Source organism: Scyliorhinus canicula, chromosome 9 (genome assembly GCF_902713615.1).
Source record: "Scyliorhinus canicula chromosome 9, sScyCan1.1, whole genome shotgun sequence".
NCBI classification, from domain to species: domain Eukaryota; kingdom Metazoa; phylum Chordata; class Chondrichthyes; order Carcharhiniformes; family Scyliorhinidae; genus Scyliorhinus; species Scyliorhinus canicula.
The window spans coordinates 191187234-191209578 of record NC_052154.1 but is presented as its reverse complement, the minus strand read 5'-3'; the positions used below and the strand labels follow the sequence as shown (position 1 = coordinate 191209578).

General features: G+C 47.2%; 1 protein-coding gene across 4 annotated transcripts in view; it reads left to right on the top strand.

The window, feature by feature from the left end:
* The window catches only part of prmt3 (protein arginine methyltransferase 3), a 273568-nt gene that overhangs the window by 143140 nt on the left and 108083 nt on the right, over positions 1 to 22345 (top strand). For all 4 annotated transcript variants that reach the window (XM_038808358.1, XM_038808357.1, XM_038808355.1 and 1 more), the window contains exon 11: positions 12815 to 12893. In XM_038808358.1, the coding sequence (XP_038664286.1) occupies positions 12815 to 12893 (79 nt within the window). The remainder of the gene's footprint in view (positions 1 to 12814; positions 12894 to 22345) is intronic.

Genomic DNA, 22345 nt, shown 5'->3' with positions numbered 1-22345 from the left:
CCTGAGGAAGTATAGGCGCTGTTGTGCTTTCTTGGTGGTAGCGTTGATGTGGGTGGACCTGGACAGATTTTTGGAGATGTGCACCCCTAGGAATTTGAAACTGCTAACCATCTCCACCTTGGCCCCGTTGATGCTGACAGGGGTGAGTACAGTACTTTGCTTTCTGAAGTCAATGACCGGCTCTTTAGTTTTGCTGGCATTGAGGGACAGATTGTTGTCGCTGCACCACTCCACTAGGTTGAAAATGAAATGAAAATCGCTTATTGTCACGAGTACACTTCAATGAAGTTACTGTGAAAAGCCCCTAGTCGCCACATTCCGGTGCCTGTTCGGGGAGGCTGTTACGGGAATTGAACCGTGCTGCTGGCCTGCCTTGGTCTGCTTTCAAAGCCAGCGATTTAGCCCAGTGTGCTAAACAGCCCCTCTGTCTCTGTCTCTCTCCTGTATTCTGACTCGTCGTTATTCGAGATCCAGCCAACTATGGTCGTATCGTCAGCGAACTTGTAGATGGAGTTGGAACCAAATTTCTCCAACACGTCGTGTGTGTACAGGGCGTATAGTAGGTGGCTAAGTACGCAGCCTTGCAGGGCCCCGGTATTGAGGACTATTGTGGAGGAGGTATTGTTGTTTATTCTCACTGATTATGGTCTGTGGGTCAGAAAATCAAGGATCCAGTGGCAGAGTAGGGAGCCAAGTCCTAGGTTTTGGAGCTTGCATCCTGACATTGTGCCCTGGCATTGTGCCCTGATATTGTACCCTGACATTGAAACCTTGCATTGTACCCTGGCATTGTGCCGTGGCCTTGTACTCTGACATTGTACCCACATTGTTGTATCCCTACTTCAATTTGGCTGCAACTTTTCACAAGTGATTCTCACAGCAGGAATACGCATTAACTTATGCTGCTTGGTCTATGTAAACCTAATTTGCGTGGATAAAATAAACCGCATTCCTGATGCGCCCGGGAGCAACACTAACCTGGTAGTGTGTTAGATTTTTTTCCCTTCAGTTATCCTTTCACATTGGTGCCCTGTGATATTAAATGTAACCCTTAACACCGAATACTTGAGCATTTGGGAACTGTGGATTCTTGTTGGTGGATGTCAATGTTAGTAAATGCGGATGATTATTTAACTCTGTGTTGTATGTACCAGTAAGGTCAGAATACATGCTCCCAGTATGATACATTTTCATGACTTGCAGTTTTGATATTTTAATTATTTTCCACCTTTTTGTTTCCTGCCCTCATAATTTTTCTCCCCAATAATGGACATTTCCACCACAATTAAATTGGACAATGTGCATGCTTATGATTAATATTATTCTACACACACACACACACACACAATTTAAGTGCAACTCATGTTTCACCTTGAAGCTGTGGTACCTCTTTATGAATGTGATTTAAAAAAATAATCCAGGTTGAGTATTTCTTGCAAAATGAACAACGTTATTTGATCATTTGCTCCAGAAGGAGAGAGAAAGACCCCTTTATTAATGTCTCGTTTAAAGCGACAAAGAAATGTGGATTTTCAGAAAGCCTTACGCACAATCGTTTATTCACATGAAATCTGAGTCACTAAGTGCTGGAATAAATTGTGTTCTTCTTGGGAGCGTTTGTGTTTGACGCGGAATGCTGCCGTTCCAATGTCACATCTTGCATGGCGCTCACCTTTTATAATTCCGAGGCAATATAGTCGGTGTCTTTATTGACAGGTTAAATGTATGTCCTGTGAAATGTTCAGTAAGCAATCAACATACTTATTACCCCTGACGCGGTTTGGTGCAGTACATCAGCTTTCATCATTCTGCTCGTGCATCAACAGCTCAGAAATCCACAGTGCTTTTTTTTTGCTGTTGCTGTTGCAACCAGTCTGCATTCCTCCTTTCAAACTGAGCCAGTCCGAGGTTCCTTTACACCTGGAATGCAGAAAGTTTTCTGCCTGCAGTGCCCCCTCCCCCTTTGACAGTCTGACCGAAAGGAAAACAACTCTGTTGTAATTCTGGTGCATTGACTTGGAGGTAACATGAGTGTGGAGCTTTTTTTTATTTTTCCGGAGCAAGGTGTTAGTTTTGACTCTTGCCGCCCATTTGTGTGTCCCTGTGCACCCCCTTACACACACACACACGCACATAAATACTGGCGAGGATGCCTTACCCACGATCTAGGGTTCCAGCAATTGAAGGGACTGCAACAATCTATGCAATGCGACACTGCTCGATGCAGATGATTTTAGAGCTGGTGGTGTGTGTGTGGAAGGGAGGGGGAGAACAGATCACATTTTATTCCAATATTTGTGATACACAGAATAAATTGCAAGGAAAAAAAAATGCACAGACCTCCCCACAGCGGCATTTCGCTTTGATGAGAATTATGGAAATGTGGACCATTCTGGACGTTAAGCACCAAGTTAATCAGCGTTATCGGCTGGAGCTGTTCAAATTAAAATGGCTTTTTTTTTGTCGGCGGCGAGAATACATTAATTGAACGTTGTGGGCAGCAAGGGTGTGTGTTTGTGTGCGGGGGGGAACTGTGCAGTTAGTTGTGAAGGCGCCGCCGCTTCACAAGACGGAACGCACTCAAGACCCTCAGAGCACCAGGGGCCACGGTGGAGACAGTGACAGGTATAATTCTCCAGCCAGATGGCACCCCTACAGGTGAGGCAGTGGCCCGTGAAATTACATTCCAAATTACTCTGCAGATGAGCCCAGCAAAGAGAGCTGATTGTTTAGATACCGGTTGTAAATTACACATTTCAGCACCAAGGACAGTGTTCACTCACTGAGTCGTAACTCAGAGGGTGGTGGGGGGGGGGGGGGGGGGGGAGGTGGTCGCTTAGAGAGGAGCATCAGCCAGGAGGTAGGTCAGCTAAAGGACAATGGCCCATGGAACAGTGATGAAGCTGTGCCAAATTCTGGAAGGGAGGATGATGACTGCAGTTTCTCTCTCTCTCTCCCCCCCCTCCCTCTCCCTCTCCAAAAATGCCACCACAGATTAGAGAGGCACTTGGGAAGTTTGATGGTATTCTGTTTTTCCCAGGCTGGCCACCCTCCATCTCTGTACCAACCACAATCTTCCAAAAAAAAAACCTCCTTCCGAGATGGTGGAGGATGTTGACTTTTTGACATTTGGCACAGGAATGGTGTTTGTATGACTCTTGGAGCTTGTTAATTGTTTTCCTCTCGATCTCTCGGTGTGAAAGCCACATTAAAAGCTGCATGAGCAAGTACTTCATTTTTTTTCCTTTGGCAATTTAAATTAGATCAGGAAACAAAGCAGCTTAATTTGGGGATTTGTGGGTTTCCAGCGTAATTCTGTTTTGAACTTGTGTGCTGGGAATTAAGCTCGCAGAATAAACATGCCCAATTTCTTCATTATTGTGACTGCATAAGCATTATTTTTCATGCTACTTATATCAATATACGATTTCCAATTGCATGTGCCACATCCTCCAGCATTATTAATGGAATTTGGTGAATATGACCAAATCACACAGCACTTGGCTGACCCCAGCCAGGTTGCATTTTTACAACATCACGTTGTATGTAAGTAGAAGTTCAAATACACCTAAAGTTTTTAGATTCGGAACACAATTGTGTCATTCAGCCCCTCAAATCTATTCTGCCATCCAGCTGGATTAAGGTGGATCTTTACTTCAACCCACCTTTGATCCACATTCCTTGATCCCTTAACCGAATCACAGAATCACAGAATACTACAGTGCAGAAGAGACCCTTGGGCCCATTGAGTCTGCACCGACACATGAAAGGTTCAGACCTGCCTGCCTAATCCCCCTTGCCAGCACTTGGCCCATAGTCTTGAATGTTACGACGTGCCAAGTACTCATCCAGGTACTTTTTAAAGGATATAAGGCAACCCGCCTCTACCACTCTCTCAGGCAGTGCGTTCCAGACCATCACCACTCTCTGGGTAAAAAGGGTTTTGCTCAAACTCCCCCCCCCCCCCTCCCTAAACCCCCGCCCCCTCACTTTGAACTTGTGCCCCCTCGTAACTGACCTTTCAACTAAGGATAAACATCTGTTGAGATTAGTTTTGAAACCCTCAACTGCCTCCCAGGATCACTGGCCTTTTGAGATGGCGATCCTTGATTTCCATTACCTTTCATATGAGGGAAAATGCTTCCTGATTCAATTCCTAAATAGTTGGACTCTAATTTTAGGAGAAAGTCCATTTTTCTGGATTTGCTGCATGAGACGCTATTATTTCACTGTACGGGGTGCTTTCATCATTTTAAAACGTCCAAGTAAATCGTCCTTAACTCGGGGAATACAAACTCAATTAATTTTCAATCTCCCATCATAATTTAGTCCTTTTAAACCCTGGTATCAGTTAGTGAATCTGAACTGTACCGTCTCCATGGCTACCATGTCTTTCCTGAGGGGATGGTGCACTAAACTGAATGCAGCACCCCATGTGAGACGTGACCAAAGTTTTCTCAAACTAAAGCATGACCTCCTCATTTTTCTACTCCAAACCCCCTGAGATAAAGGCAACCTTCTTCTGGTCACTTTTTTTTATTGTTGGTTCCTTTTGTCGCTGTGAACTAGCTTTGAATGATTTGTGTATATGGACACCCAAATCCTTTGCTCCTCCACTGTTTTTGCCATTAGGAAACACAGCCAAGGGCCAAATAGCAAATGTAAAGGAGCAATAAATGATATTTCTGTGCTGTGATATCATGTGAATAAAATCGCTTTGTTTCCTAAACCTTTTTTTGTAAGGCCCCATTATTTCTTTGTACATGCATCTATTTACCAGTTAAAAATATTGGTGTCAGTCATGATAACTCTGCGTGATCGTAGATGTAGTGATACATCCTAGTTTTTCCCTCTTTTTTTTGTTCATTATGGATCTAATGTTTTAGCTTTCTCAATTATCTAACTTGTTTCATTGTCAAGGTAATTGGATGATGAAGTGGGAGATTTCAGGACTGTTGAGCTCTCCGTTGTCACGTTGCAGTCGCAGAGCTAATGAAGTAGGGCAACCTTAATAAATCTGAGAGTGTCGGCAGAGTTCCAACCAATGAAAACGCCTAAAAAGATAAAGTTTCAGTCACCTTTACAGTGCTTGCAAGCGAGGTTTTGGGGAGCGAGATGTTAAACTTGAGAAAGCAGTTTAAGGCTTAAATGCTTCATTGTTCAGCTCAGTGAGATTTTCAGCTTCTTCCAGGAAGCAAAGACATTTCTAAGAATAATAATCTTTATTATTATCTCAAGCAGGCTTACATTATAATGGAGTATAATTGAGCACCTGTCAAATCTTTGTCAATGTGGACTTCCGGTAGCGGCTATGAAATGAAGTGAAATGAAATGAAAACCGCTTATTGTCACAAGTAGGCATCAAATGAAGTTACTGTGAAAAGCCCCTAGTCGCCACATTCCGGCGCCTGTTCGGGGAGGCTGGTACGGGAATTGAACCGTGCTGCTGGCCTGCCTTGGTCTGCTTTAAAAGCCAGCAATTTAGCCCAGTGTGCTAAACCAGGAGTAAGTCGCACATTTGGTGGCTCCCGCTCGGGTCGGACCTTTGGACCTTTTCCCCTGATTTTTTACCAGACTTGAACTGTAAAACTGATGACAGAGGCAATTGTGACCTGAATTCCAACATTGGTGCATGGGAGAGGAGGACTAGAAGTGCTTGTAAAGGCAGAAACAGAAAGACAGAGAAGGCTTGGGCTGAAGCTGCACCGGGAGGAAGTATGGCGGAGGATTGGACCTCTGGCTTGTTGACACAGCGGCCAACGGAGCAGTTGATGCAAGTTATCCAGGAGGGCTTCGCCAAGCAGAAGCAGGACTGCTTGGACCCGAGTAAAGAGGCAATTTCGCGGCTGGAACTTAGATTGGACGCCCAAGATCGGGCGATCCAGAAAGTAGAGAAGGCGCTGGCTGACCAGGAGGAACATCAAATTGTGGTGCAGTTGGAGGTGGGGATGCTGAGAGACCAGCAGAAAAGGCTCCTGGAGAAGGTGGAGAACCTAGAGAACAGGTCCCGCCGGCAGAGCCTGAGGATCGTTGGGCTCCCGGAGGGATCCGAATGAGCAGATGCTGGGGCATATATAGTGGCCATGTTCGAGAAGCTGCTGGGGGATGGGGCATTCCCCCGACTCTTGGAGGTGGACAGGGCTCACAGGGCTTGCAAGAAAGCCGCAAATGGGAGACTACCCCGAGGGCAATAGTAGTGCGATTCCACTGATATCTGGATAAGGAGCGTGTTTTACAGTGGGCCAAGCAGACACTGAGCTGCAGTACAGCTACAGCAGTATCCTACGGATCTATCAAGACCTGAGTGCGGAGGTGGCCAGGAGAAGAGCGGGATTCAATCAGATCAGGTCGACCCTTTTCAAGAAAAAGGTGAAGTTTGGGCTTTTGTACCTGGCCCACCTCTGGGTCACATACGAGGAACAACATTTCTATTTCGAGTCGCCAGAGCAAGCACTGGACTTTGCGAAAAGGAAAGGACTGTTGTCGGACTAAGAACTTTGAACTAGGAATTTGGCTGTAACGTTTATGTTTTGCAAAGAAAAAATTTTTTGTTTCTTTTTTTTTCTCGGACATTATTTGTAATGCCTGCTGTATGGATCTGGGACCAGCTGCAGAGCTGAGTAAGTTAAAGTTTGTAGTTGCACTGTTGGGGGATGGAGGTGTGTTTGTTCAGATGCCGGAGCTTTTGCTTGACCTTTTCCTTTGTTGGAGTTCAACTAGGGTTTTTTTTCATCTCTATCGGACAATTGTGCTGGGATTTTTTTTCATTTGAATATCTATGTATGAGTGGGGGAGGGGGGGATGGGACCATAGTTGGGAGATTGTCTGGCGCCAGGGGCTAGGGCCACCTCGAAGGTTGCTAAATGCGATCATGTTTGCCCCAGAAGGATGGGAGGTGGAGGTAGTGGTCACAATGGACGCAGAGAAGGTTTTTGATCGAGTAGAATGGCAATATTTGTGGGAGGTACTGGGACGGTTCAGATTTGGACTGGGTTAGGTTACTGTATCAGGCTCCTGTGGCAAGCGTACGGACGAATAGGACGACATCGGACTATTTTAGGCTACACCTCTCCCTACTGTTGTTCACGCCAGCTATAAAGCCGCTGGCAATTGCGCTGAGAGTCTCAAGGGGCTGGAAGGGGTTTGTGCGGGAGGGGAGTGGGACACAGAGTCTCACTTTACGCAGACGACCTGCTCCTGTATGTGTCAGACCCAGTGGGGGAGATGGAAGGAGTCATGAGGATTCTGGGGGAATATGGCCGGTTTTCGGGGTACAATCTGAACATGGGGAAAAGCAAGATGTTTGTGATCCAGACAAGGGGACTGGAGAGGCGATTGGGGTAACTGCCGTTTGGAGTGGTAGGGGGAAGTTTTAGGTATCTAGGCATCCAAGTGGCGCAGAAATGGGAACGGTTACACAAACTTAATCTGGGCTGTCTGGTGGACCAAATGAAGGACGATTTTCGGAGGTGGGATGCGCTCCTGCTGGGAGGGTCCAGATGGTGAAGATGACGGTCCTTCCGAGATTCCTGTTTGTGTTCCAGTGTCTCCCCATTTTTATTCTGCGGTCCTTCTTTAAATGGGTTAACAAATTTATCACGGACTTTGTATGGGCAGGCAAGACCCCGCCATAAAAAAGGAGATGATTGAGCGGAGCCGGGGAGAGGGCGGGCTGGCGCTGCCAAACTTCAATAACTACTATTGGGTGGCGAATATAGCCATGATCGGGAAGTGGGTGGTGGGGGAGGGTCGGTATGGGAGTGTATGGAGGCGGCTTCGTGTAAGGGCACCAGTTTGGGGCGCTGATAACGGCGCCTCTGCCATTCCTGCCGGCACGGTACTCCACCACCCCCGTGGTGGTGGCAGCCCTGAGAGACTGGGGGCAGTGGAGGAAGCATGTGGGAGTGGAGGGAGCATCGGTCTGGTCCCCAATCTGCAATAACCACCGTTTTGCCCCGGGAAAGATGGACGGGGGATTTTGGCGATGGCAGAGGGCAGGAATTGAGAGGATGGGGGATATGTTTATAGAAGGGAGCTTTCCTAGCTTGGGGGAGGGGGAGTAGAAATTTGGATTGGTGAGGGGAAAATAATTTAGGTACCTGCAGGTGTGTAGACAGGTCTCACCCTTCCCGCTCCTACCACCAAAGGTGATTCAGGACAGGGTAGTTTCCAGAGTGAGGGTGGGAGAAGGGAAGGTCTCCGACATCATGGGGTCAGAGGACATGCAGACTGAGGAGCTGACGTGCAAATGGGAGGAGGAGTTAGGAGGAGAGATAGAGGATGGCCTCTGGGCAGATGCGTTGAGTAGAATCAACACGTCCACAACATGTGCCAGGCTGAGCCTGATACAGTTTAAGGTCATTCACTGGGCTCACATGACAGTGGCCCAGATGAGAAGGTTCTTTGGGGTAGACAGGTGCGCAAAGTGTGCGGGGGGGGGGGGGGGGGGGGTGGGGGGGTGGGAGAGGGGGGGGGAGAGGGGGGGGGGAGAGGGGGGGGGGGAGAGACAGCGAGCCATGTCCACATGTTTTAGACATGCCCAGAGCTCAGGGGATTTTGGCAGGGGTTTTCAGACTTCATGGCCACGGTGTTAAAAACAAGGGTGGCATTGAGTCTGTAGGTGGCGATTTTCGGGGTGTCGGAAGATCTGGGAATCCAGGAGGAGAAAGAGGAAGGCGTTCTGGCCTTTGCTTCCCTGGTACCCCGGAGACGGATACTATTAGCTTGGAGGGATTCAAAGCCCCCGAAGTAGGAGACCTGGCTATCGGACATGGCTAGCTTTCTCTGTTTGGAGAAAATCAAGTTCGCCTTGAGAGGGTCACTGTTAGGGTTCGCCCGGACGTGGCAACCGTTTGTCGACTTCTTCGCGGAAAATTAATCGTCAGCAGAAGGGGGGGGGTTATTTTAGTTTAGGGGAGGGGGTGCAAGGGAGGTAGCAGGCTTTTTGCACTATGTTTATAGACTTATGTATATTGTTTATTTTGTCATTGTTGTCAAACCAAAAAATACCTCAATAAAATGTTTATTAAAAAAAAATATCAATGTGGAACAGTGCTTCCACAGGATGGCACGGTAGCACAGTAGTTAACGCTGTTGCTTTATAGCGCCAGGGTCCCAAGTTCGATTCCCGGCTTGGGTCACTGTCTGTGCGGAGTCTGCACGTTCTCCCCGTGTCTGTGTGGGTCTCCTCCGGGTGCTCCGGTTTCCTCCCACAAGTCCCGAAAGACATGCTGTTAGGTGAATTGGACATTCTGAATTCTCCCTCGGTGTACTCCAACAGGCGCCGGAGTGTGGCGACTAGGGGAATATTACAGTAACTTCATTGCAGTGTTAATGTAAGCCTACCTGTGACAATAAAGATTATTATGGGCAGCACGGTGGCCCAGTGGGTTATCACTGCTGCCTCACGGCACTGAGGTCCCAGGTTCGATCCTGGCTCTGGGTCACTGTCCGTGTGGAGTTTGCGCATTCTCCCTGTGTTTGCGTGGGTTTCACCCCATCAACCCAAAGATGTGCAGGGAAGGTGGATTGGCCACACTAAATTAATTGGAAAAATGAATTGGGTACTCTAAATTTATTATTTAAAAAAAATTATTATTATCATTATTATTATTATTAACACTGCAATGAAGTTACTATGACAATCATCTGCTAAATTACCACCTAGCTGGTGACGGCAGATACAATCTACTCCCGTATCTTTGATAACTGTAGATGGATACAAGTATTGAAATTAAACTAAAACTCTGGGTAATAAATATTGTTCATGAGGCCTATATATTTTATGTACACTGTATATATGATGGAGTATTCTCCGCTTTCCTGGATGAATGCAGCTCCAACAACACTTAGGAAGCTTGACACCATCCAGGACAAAGCAGGCAGCTCACCAAAAATATTCACACCCTCCAGCAGCAGTGTGTGCAATCTACAAGATACAGTGCAAAAACTAATCAATATTTCTAAGACAGAACCATCTAAACCTACAAGGTGGCAGGCACATGGGAGACACCACCACCTGGATATTCCTCTTGTTGAGGACTATTGTGGAGGAGGTGTTGTTGCCGATCCTGACAGATTGCGGTCTGTTGGTGAGGAAGGCAAGGATCCAGCTGCACAGGGAGGGGTCAAGTCCAAGATTGTGGAGTTTGGTTATTAGTTTTGTTGGGATAATGGTGTTGAAGACGGAGCTGTAGTCTATGCACAGCAGTCTGACGTGGGTGCCCTTGTTGTCAAGATGCTCGAGTGTTGATTGTAGGGCCAGAGAGATAGCGTCTGCTGTGGATCGGTTGCAGCGATGGGCGAACTGCAATGGATCGAGACCGTCTGGGAGGCTGGCGTTGATCTGTCTCATGACTAGCCGCTCAAAACATTTCATGATAACAGACGTCAGGACCACCGGTTGATAGTTGTTGAGGCAGGCTACCTTGTTCTTCTTTGGTACTGGTATTATGGTGGTCTTCCAGAAGCAGGTTGGGATCTCAAAGCAGAGAAGTGAGGCATTGAAGATGTCTGCGAATACATGGCAGCTGGTCAGCGCAGGTTCTTAATGCTCACCCAGGGACTCCATCGGGGCCCGTCGCTTTCCGCGGGTTCACTTTCAAGAAGGCAGAGGCTGTAATAGTGGGTATGTGTGTGGGCTGTTGGGGCGGGTGGCACTGATGTATTGGCTGACTGTTCAATGCGGGCAGTGAAAATCATTGGAGATTAATCCTCCATTCCAGCATGTTTCACCTCCATTTTCTCAGGTTGATTTGAAGAATGGGAACTGTAGTAAACACAAAATATAGGGCCCTGTAGGGGTCAATCCAGAGCTCCAGTTGCTTCATTTGAAAGTAGTAATGCTGGGCAGAAACCTGATAGGTCACTTGAAAATCCTGCTGAGGAGTTTGACCAAAGAAAAATTCTGAATAACCAGATTGCTGGAAGAAAGAGATTTGAAGCTTCTAACCGTTACGTAGGAACGGGAGATAGACCAGTATTTTTAATCTTTTTTACCAACCGGCCAACCTTCGGGACCCAACCCGGCCGACCTTCTAGACCCATGCCGACCGACCTTCGGGACCCATGCCGACCGACCTTCGGGACCCATGCCGGCCGACCTTCGGGAGCCATGCCGGCCGACCTTCATGACCCATGCTGTCCGACCTTCGCGACCCATGCCGACCTTTCGTGACCCAACGCAGCCGACCTGCACGACCCACATGCGCGACCCACGGCGGCCGACCTGTGCGACCCGCCATTTTCTCTTACCTTATTTGTTGATGACAAAAATGGAGGAAATGGTTTTGGGTCCCTTTGGCCCCCAGAACTTGAAAAAAAAAGCTGCGACCATATAAAAGCGGATTTGCGCGATCGGGAGCGCCACGACGGACGGCTCCGTGACCCTCCCGACAGCCGCCCGCGGGTCACGCCCCCGAGTTTGACAATGCCTGAGTTAGGCCATTTAGGTTCAATCTAATCTGGCATTCAGTACAATCATGGCTGATTTGTGACCTAACTCTGTCTACCCATCTTTTCCCCATATTCCTTAACACCTCAACAAAAATCTACCAATCTCAGATTTAAAACTAACAAATAACTGACATCAAATGCAATTTGCAGCAGATAGTCCCACATTTTCAGCTTGTGTCGTGTGTGGAGGTGTTCAACAGATGTGATCCTGTAGGACATGGCTCTTCATTTTTAGACTTTTCCTCTGAGTCCGACACTCCCCAACCAGTGGAAATACTTTTTCCTCATCCACCCTCTCCGTTCCCCTTTATATATTGAAAACATCAAATCACCCCTCAGTCTTCTAAATTCCAGGGAATATAATATAATCTTTATTGTCACAAATAGGCGAACATTAACACTGCAATGAAGTTACTGTGAAAATCCCCGAGTCGCCACATTCCGGCACCTGTTCGGGTAAACTGAGGGAGAATTCAGAATGTCCAATTCACCTAATGAGCACCTCTTTTGGGACTTGTGGGAGGAAACCGGAGCACCCGGAGGAAACCCGCGCAGACACGGGGAGAACGTGCAGACTCCGCACAGACAGTGACCCAAGCCGGGAATCGAACCTGGGACCCTGGCGCTGTGAAGCAGCAGTGCTAACCACTGTGCTATTGAATACAATCCCAAATTGTATAATCGCCCCTTACATTTAAGCTCTTTTGATTCCAGCTACCAATTAGTTAAGACTACGGGTGGGATTTTCTTTCGAAGGGATAGTGTCCAGAACTGTTGATAGTATGTCATCAATATTTTCTGTAGGTTTGATCATCAATCATAGAATCTCTACAATGCAGAAGGAGGCCACTCGGCCCATCGAGTCTGCACCGACCCGCTGGAAGAGCATCATACCTAGGCCCACTCCCCCACCCTATCCCCGCAACCCCATAATTCCACCTCACCTGCACATCCCTGGATACTAAGGGGCAATTTAGCACGGCCAGTGCACCCAGCCTGCATATCTTTGGACTGTGGGGGGAAACCGGAGCATCCGGAGGCAACACACGCAGACACGGGGAGAATGTGCAAACTCCACAGACAGTGACCCAAGGCCAGAATTGAACCCGGGTGCCAGGTGCTAACCACTGTGCCACCTGGGGAGTTTGCAATTCTTAAAATCTGCATTTAAAATATTGAATTCTGGAATGATTAAAATATTGACAGTAGTGGAAGCATGTCTTATGATATTTCCGTGGCTTGGATTTCTTTTTTGCGGTTTGGATTGGTGTCAATCGATGATTTTTAGCTCGTTAGATTGTTGTGATTTTGTTGTGATTTTGTTGCCACTTGGTAATAATTGTTCCCTCTTCCCACGCAGGGTTACTTTCTGTTGTTTGAATCCATGCTGGACTCAGTCATACACGCCCGGGACAAGTACCTGATGAAAGGCGGCGCAGGTTTGTATTCTGAGGGTAGGAAACAAAACTTACATAAAGCTCAATCAGGTCTCCTTCTATGTACATTCCTCTCACACTGTGCTGTGCACCACTGAGAAAGTTTCCACTAGGAATGAAATATGCCCCCATTACTGGCAGCTCGCAGACTTGCATTTACTTTAATAGCTTTTAGGAGGAAGGACACATTAAGTGTGTTTTGGGAGATCTAGCATTGAATCCACGCATTCTTTATCCTAAAGGCCTTTGAAGTTTACATCTAATAATTAATCATGGTGGTTTATCAAGTTCATAAAATACGGAAGCTGTTAGTGTGGAGTGCTATTATTTCGGGTATATTTTTGTTTTATTCTTTCATGTGATATGAGCATCGCTGATGACCCCAGCATTTGTTGCCCATCCCTAATAGAGCAACCTTTTCTGAGTGCAACTTAGAAGTTTATAGGGCCATGTCAGAGGGTAGTTAAGAGCCCAAACACATTGCTGTGGGTCTGGAGTCTCAGGCAAGGCAGACTGGGTAAAGACAGCTTACAAAGATCAAAGAAAATTACAGCACAGGAACAGGCCCTTAGGCCCTCCAAGCCTGTACCGACCAAGTTTCCCGTCTGAATTAAAACCGGCTACCCTTCCGGGGAACATATCCCTCTATTCCCATCCTATTCATGTATTTGTCAAGACGCCCCTTAAAAGTCACTATAGTATCTGCTCCCACTACCTCTTCCGGCAGTGAGTTCAAGGCTCTCACTACCGTCTGTGTAAACCTTGCCTCGTACATCTCCTTTAAACCCTGGCCCTCACACCTTAAAACTATGCCCCCTCGTGATTGACTCTTCCACCCTGGGAAAAAGCTCCTGACTATCCACTCTGTCCATGCCTCTCATAATCTTGCAGACTTCTATCAGGTCGCCCTCAACCTCCATCGTTCCAGTGAGAACAAACCAATTTTCTCCAACCTCCCCTGATAGCTAATGCCCTCCATACCAGGCAACATCCTGGTAAATCACTCCTGCACCCTCTCCAAAGCTTCCACATCCTTCTGGTAGTGTGGCGACCAGAATTGAACACTATACTCCAAGTGTGGCCTAACTAAGGTTCTATACAACTGCAACATGACTTGCCAATTTTTATACTCAGTGCTCTGGCCGATGAAGGCAAGCATGCCGTATGCCTTCTTGACTATCTTCTCCACCTGTGTTGCCACTTTCAGTGACCTGTGGACCTGTGCCCAGATCCCTCTGCCTGTCAATACTCTGAAGGATTGTGCCATTTACCATATATTTCCCATCTGTATTAGACCTTGCAAAATGCATTACCTCACATTTGTCCGGATTAAACTCCATCTGCCATCTCTCCGCCAAAGTCCCCTATATCCGGCTGTATCCTCTGATGGTCCTCATCGCTATCCACAATTCCGCCAGCCTTTGTATCAAAGAACAAAGAACAAAGAAAATTACAGCACAGGAACAGGCCCTTTGGCCCTCCCAGCCTGTGCCGATCCAGATCCTTTATCCAAACCTGTCCCCTATTTTCCAAGGTTACTTCCCTCTGTTCCCTGCCCATTCATATATCTGTCTAGATGCATCTTAAATGATGCTATCGTGCCCGCCTCTACCACCTCCGCTGGCAAAGCGTTCCAGGCACCCACCACCCTCTGCTAAAAAACTTTCCACGCACATCTCCCTTAAACTTTCCCCCTCTCACCTTGAAATCGTGACCCCTTGTAACTGACACCCCCACTCTTGGAAAAAGCTTGTTGCTATCCACCCTGTCCCTGCCTCTCATAATTTTGTAGACCTCAATCATGTCTCCCCTCAACCTCCGTCTTTCCAACAAAAACAATCCTCAGCTACTCAACCTTTCTTCATAGCTAGCACCCTCCATACCAGGCAACATCCTGGTGAAGCTCCTCTGCACCCTCTTTAAAGCAGCCACATCCTTCTGGTAATGTGGCGACCAGAACTGCACGCAGTATTCCAAATGTGGCCTAACCAAAGTCCTATACAACTGTAACATGACCTGCCGACTCTTGTACTCAATACGCCGTCCGATGAAGGCAAGCATGCTGTATGCCTTCTTGACCACTCTATCAACCTGCGTTGCCACCTTCAGGGTACAATGGACCTGAACTCCCAGATCTCTCTGTACATCAATTTTCCCCAGGACTCTTCCATTGACCATATAGTCCGCTCTTGAATTATATCTTCCAAAATGTATCACCTCGCATTTGCCTGGATTGAACTCCATCTGCCATTTCTCTGCCCAACTCTCCAATCTATCTATATTTTGCTGTGTTCTCTGACAGTCCTCCTCACTATCTGCAACTCCACCAATCTTAGTATCATCTGCAAACTTGCTAATCCGACCACCTATACCTTCCTCCAGATCATTTATGTATATAACAAACAACAGTGGTCTGAGCACGGATCCCTGTGGAACACCACTAGTCACCCTTCTCCATTTTGAGACACTCCCTTCCACCACTACTCTCTGTCTCCTGTTGCCCAGCCAGTTCTTTATCCATCTAGCTAGTACACCCTGAACCCCATACGACTTCACTTTTTCCATCAACCTGCCATGGGAAACTTTATCAAATGCCTTACTAAAGTCCATGTTTATGACATCTACAGCCCTTCCCTCATCAATTAACTTTGTCACTTCCTCAAAGAATTCTATTAGGTTTGTAAGACATGAACTTCCCTGCACAAAACCATGCTGCCTATCACTGATAAGTCTATTTTCTTCCAAATGTGAATAGATCCTATCCCTCAGTATCTTCTCCAACAGTTTGCCTACCACTGACGTCAAGCTCACAGGTCTATAATTCCCTGGATTATCCCTGCTACCCTTCTTAAACAAAGGGACAACATTAGCAATTCTCCAGTCCTCCGGGACCTCACCCGTGCTCAAGGATGCTGAAAAGGTATCTGTTAAGGCCCCAGCGATTTCGACCCTCGCTTCCCTCAGAAACCTGGGATAGATCCCATCCGGTCCTGGGGACTTGTCCACCTTAATGTCTTTTAGAATACCCAAAACTTCTCCCTTCCGTATGACGACTTGACCTAGAGTATTTAAACATCCATCCCCAGACTCAACATCCGTCATGTCCCTCCCCTTGGTGAATACCGATGCAAAGTACTCATTAAGAATCTCATCCATTTCCTCTGACTCCACGCATAAATTCCATCTTTTGTCTTTGAGTGGGCCAATCCTTTCTCTAGTTACCCTCTTGCTCCTTATATACGAATAAAAGGCTTTGGGATTTTCCTTAACCCTGTTAGCCAAAGATATTTCATGACCCCTTTTAGCCCTCTTTATTGCACGTTTGAGATTCGTCCGACTTTCCCGATATTCGTCCAAAGCTTCATCAGTTTTGAGTTGCCTCGATCTTATGTATGCTTACTTTTTCATCTTAGCTAGTCTCACAATTCCACCCGTTATGCGTGGTTCCCTAATTTTGCCATTTCTATCCCTCATTTTAACAGGGACATGTCTGTCCTGCACTCTAATCAACCTTTCCTTAAAAGACTCCCACATTTCAAATGCGGATTTACCCTTAAACAGCTGCTCCCAGTCCACATTCCCTAGCTCCTGCCGAATTTTGTTATACTCGGCCTTTCCCCAATTTAGTACTCTTCCTTTAGGACCACTCTCGTCTTTGTCCATGAGTATTCTAAAACTTAAGGAATTGTGATCGCTATTCCCAAAGTAATCACTGACTGAAACTTCAACCACCTGGCCGGGATCATTCCCCAATACCAGGCCCAGTATGGCCCCTTCCCGAGTTGGACTATTTACATACTGCTCTAAAAAACTCTCCTGGATGCTCCTTACAAACTCTGCTCCATCTACGCCTCCAACACTACACGAGTCCCATTCAATGTTGGGGAAGTTAAAATCTCCCATCACAACCACCCTATTGCTCCTACATTTTTCTATAATCTGTCTGCATATTTGTACCTCTACTTGATACTCGCTTTTGGGAGGCCTATAGCAAAGTCTCAACAATGTTACTGCACCCTTCCTATTTCTTAGCTCTACCTATATTGCCTCAGTGCTCGAATCCTCCATAGTGCCCTCCTTAATCACAGTTGTGATATCATCTCTGACTAGTAATGCAACTCCTCCCCCCCTTCTACCTCCCTCTCTATCCCTCCTGAAGCATTTATACCCTGGGATATTCAGTTGCCAGTCCTGCCCTTCCCTCAACCAAGTCTCAGTAATACCAATAACATCATATTCCCAGGTACTAATCCAGGTACTAATCCAAGCCCTAAATTCATCTGCCTTACCTGCTACACTTCTCGCATTAAAACAAATGCACCTCAGACCACCTGTCCCTTTGCGTTCATCTTCTCTTCCCTGTCTACTCTTCCCCTTAGTCACATTAAGTTTATTATCTAGTACCTTACTGGCTTTAGTTGCTGCCTCATCACTGACCTCTAACTTCCTAATCTGGTTCCCATCCCCCTGCCACATTAGTTTAAAACCTCCACAACAGTGTTAGCAAAAGCACATTGTTAGGACATTGGTTCCAGCCTGCAAACTTACTAATCCACAAACTTACTTCTCAAACCAGTTACATTTTCCTTCAGCTTTGACAAATGGTCATCAGGACTCGAAACGTTAGCTCTTTTCTCTCCCTACAGATGCTGCCAGACCTGCTGAGATTTTCCAACATTTTCTCTTTGGTTTCAGATTCCAGCATCTGCAGTAATTTGCTTTGATACATTTTCCTTCAAATCATTTTTATGTACTACAAGCAGCAAGCGTCCCGGCACTGATCCCCGAGGAACACCAGTAGCCATAGCCTCCATTCAGATACGCAGCCTTCCGCTGCTACCCTCTGTCTTCTCTGACCGAGCTGGTTCTGTACCCATCTTGCCAGCTCACCTCTGATCCCGTGCGATTTCTTCTTCTGTACCAGTCTACCATGAGGCATCTTGTCAAAAGCCTTACTGAAGTCCATGTAGACAATACCCACTGTCCTACTCTCATCAATCATCATCGCCACTTCCTCAAAAAACTTGTTCAAGTTAGTGAGACACGACCTCCCCTTCACAAAACCATGCTGTCTCTCGCTAATACGTCCATTTATTTCCAAATGGGAGTAAATCCCCACTAGTTTGGCGGGGTGAGAACCAAAGCAAAGGTGAATTAACTGAAGGGGAACTAGAGAGTAGGGCCACTAAGACTCCGAGGAAGAGGAGGCAGAGTGTGGTTGCTGATCAAAGAGGGTCTGGTGGACTGAAGGGCATTTGTTTCAATGCAAGAAGTATAACAGGTAAGCAGACGAACTTAGAGCTTGGATTAGTACTTGAAACTATGATGCTGTTGCCATTACAGAGACTTGGTTAAGGGAAGGACAGGATTGGCAGCTTAACGTTCCAGGATACAGATGTTTCAGGCAGGATAGAGGGGAATGTAAAAGTGGTGGAGGAGTTGTGCTACTGCTTAAGAAGACTATCAGAGCTGTACTGCGGGTGGACACCTCAGAGGGCTCATACAGCGAGGCAATATGGGTCGAGCTCAGGAACAGGAAAGGGTGTAGTCACAATGTTGGGGGTTTACTATAGGCCTCCCAACAGCCAGGGGGAGATAGAGGAACAGATATGTAGGCAGATTTTGGTAAGGTGTAAAAGTAATCTTTTACAACAACCTTTTGCAAAGGTTGTTGTAGTGGGCGATTTTAACTTCCCCTATATTAACTGGGACTCACTTAGTGCTTGGGGCAGAGTTTGTAAGGAGCATCCAGGAGGGCTTCTTGAAACATAGTCTAAAGTGGGAAGGGGCCATACTGGACCTGATATTGGGGAAATGAGCCCGGCCAGGTGGTCGACGTTTCGGCCGGGGAACATTTTGGGAACAGTGATCACAATTCAGTGAGCTTTAAGGTACTGATGGATAAAGATAAGTGTAGTCCTCAGGTGAAGGCGCTAAATTGGGGCAAGGCTAATTACAACAATATTAGGCAAGAACTGAAGAATGTAGAGTGGGAGCAGATGTTTGAGAGCAAATCAACATCTGGCATGTGGGCCTTCCCAAAAAGAAGTGATTTACATTTTCACAAAATAATTAAGGGGAGCAGGTAGGGTGGATGGAGAGAAACTGTTTCCACCGGTTAGGAAGTCAAAAACCTGAAAATTCAAGTCAGACATTTTAAGAGCGAAAGCAGAAAACAATATGACACACGATGGTCCGTCTTCTGCGAATGGCAATTGGTGCTACCCAATTATTCAATTAAAACCTGAAACTGATTTTGTGGACTAAAGGTGTTTCTCAACTGGATGGGCTTTTATCACAACGCGCTGGCCACGATACTATACTTTTATTGCAGATTTATTGAATTAGCTGAAATTAATTTCACCATCTGCAGTGGTGGGATTTAATCTCGTGTCTCCACAGCTTTACGCCAGGAGCACAATTTAACGGCTACGTTGTGCCCGACGCGGATCCAGGCACCCTGGCTAAATCGCGGGAGGGATCGAAATCGGGACCCACGCCAGGCACGATATAACTGGGCCGCACCTAGTGGCGGTTTCCGGATCCCGCCCCGACTTAGGACGACTCCAGTTGAGACCAATTAAGAGCAATCGCCATCTCATTAGCGAGATGGTAAGCCCAATCTAACGGCCTCCAGGGAACTAACTGGCTCGCCAGCGAGAGATTGCGTGGGCAGCATGTAACACTCCTATTTAAAAATGGAAGCAACGCAATGTCTGCTGAGGGGAGCTGAGGAGGTGAATAGTCATTTCCAATCCTCTGCATGCAGCCCAGGGACACTGGAGTACTGCCCCAGTGATCGGGAGGGGCGGTTTGGGGGGTTGGGGGGGGGGGGGGGGCGGGCCTAGTTGGGGGGCTGGGCACCATAGGTCGAGGGCCGCCCCTTGGCTGGGGGGGTGAGGGGCTTAGTGTCTGTGGGGCCTACAGGCCATCCTCCAACATTGTGCATACCTAGAGCATAGGCAACAACAGTTGCTGCCTGTCTGACCTACCAAACACTTCAAGGACAGAGCCCTGCTTTTGGATTTATGCTGAAGGTCACTTTAACTCCCTTTGACTGTGAGCAGCCTCTAGCTTCACATCTGAAGACTAATAAACAATTGGCCTTGTTAGTTGCAAGGTCGCTTCACAGCTACAGGTTGTGTTTGCTGCTTGCTCCTGATGGTGACTGCAAATGCCTGGAGGCTGCTGTTGCTGTTTACTTCCTTTTCTGTAGCTGAGATACCAGAGTTCTGAAACACGGGCTCAGGAGGATGTATGAGTCCAGAAGGCAATCCGGTTTGAAGCAAGAAGGTGCCATGGGACCAGGTGCGCAAGAATGATCCAAATGGACCACCTGATGAGGTTGTTGAAGGAATCCTTTTGCCGATCCCTGATGCTTTTGTTGCTGGCGTGGTGAATGCTGCCTGTAACTGGCACGTCACCGCAGGTTAAACACGCTGGAAGTCAAGGATGTTCGACTGCACCTTGAGCGCCGGTGGAATATGTGGGTGCCAGGATTTGGTTGCGGTGAGATTGGGCCGTGTGGGAGGGGCCTGCACTGCTGCAGCCCTGGATGGAGAATGGCTCTGATACATGGAACAAGTCACACATTGATGGACAGATCATTTCTACAACAAAGTTCTGGAAATGATAACATATTCTCAGGCTTATCCTCCATTTCTGTTGAGGAGCCTTTGAGGGGTGGTACTGTGTTTTTTTTGGGAATGAAAATGACTGATATAGGTTTGAAATATATAGGAGGGAGAGCAGCGAAGGTTTACCAGGCTGCTTCCTGAGATGGTGGGACTGTCATATGAGGAGAGACTAAATTGGTTAGGATTATATTCATTTGGAGTTTAGAAGAGTGAGAGGGGATCTCATAGAAACTTACAAAATTGTAACAGGATTATTCAGGGTAGAGTCAGAAAGGATGTTTCCGATGGTGGGGGAGTCCAGGGCAAGGTTCATAGTTTGAGGATAAGGGGTAAATGTTTTAGGACTGAGGTGAGGCCAGCTGTCACACAGGGTCCCAGATACGCTTGCCTTTTTGTGAGGTATGTAGAACATTCCTTGTTCCAGGCCTACATAGGTCCCCTCCCACAACTTATTTACCGGTACATTGATGACGATTTTGGTGCCGCTTCATGCTCTCGTCCTGGAAAAATTAATCAACTTTGCTTCCAGTTTCCACCCCTCCGTCACTTTCACCTGGTCCATCTCAGACACTTCCCTTCCCTTCCTCGATCTTTCTGTCTCCATTTCCGGTATTAGACTATCTACTAATATCCACTGCAAGCCCACTGACTCCCACAGCTATCTGGACTGCAGCTCTTCACATCCTACACCCTATAAGGACTCCATCCCTTTCTCTCAGCTCATTTGCCTCTGTTGCATTTATTCCGATGATGCCACTTTCCAAACTGGTGCTTCGAAAATGTGTTTCTCCTTCCTCAACCGTAATTTCTCACCTACAATTGTTGACAGGGCCCTCAACAGTGTGCGGTCTATCCCCCGTGCCGCTACCCTCGCCCCCTCCCCTCCCTCCTAGAACATGGATCGAGTCCCTCTCGTTCTCACCTTTCACCCCACCAGCCTCCGTATGCAAAGCATAATCCTCCGCCATTTTCACCAACTCCAACATGATGCCACCACCAAACACATCTTCCCTTCACTCCCTCTGTCAGCATTCTGCAGAGACCGCTCCCTCCGAGACAATCTAGTCCACCCATCCACCATACCCAGTACCTCTCCCATCACCCATGGCACCTTCCCATGCAATCGCAGAAGGTGGAACACCTGCCCCTTTACCTCTTCCATGCTTAACATCCCAGGCCCAAGACACTCATTCCAGGTTAAGCAGCGTTTCACTTGCATCTCTTCCAATTTGGCCTATTGCATTCGTGGCTCCCAATGTGGTCTCTGTATCGGAGAGACCAAACGCAAACTGGGTGATCGCTTTGCTGAGCACCTTCAGTCTGTGCGCATTCAGGACCCTGACCTTCCCTGACCTTTAACACAAGACCCTGTTCCCATGCCCCCATGCCTGTCCTTGGCCTGCTACAATGTTCCAGTGAAGCTCAACGCAAACTGGAGGAACAATATCTCATCTTCCGGTTAGGCGCGATACAGCCTTCCGGTCTGAACATCGAATTCAACAACTTCAGATGATTAGCTATACCTCACCTCGACCCATTGTTTTCATCCCATTGTCTTTTACCATTTCTTTCTTTCTTGTCTTTCTTTATATATATTTCCCCCCCTTATCTTATCCGCCTTTCCTTACCTTTTCTCCCCTTTGCTTCCCCCTTCCCCTCCCCCCACATTTACATCTGTCACAGTTTACCCTCTGATGTTAGTTTATCTGCTGTTTGGCCATTCACAGCTATTGTTCTCTCTGGGGACTGCCATTAGCACTCTTTCCCCTTGGTTTCTGTGGCTTTGACCCATCTTTCATTCATTCACCCCACAGTATA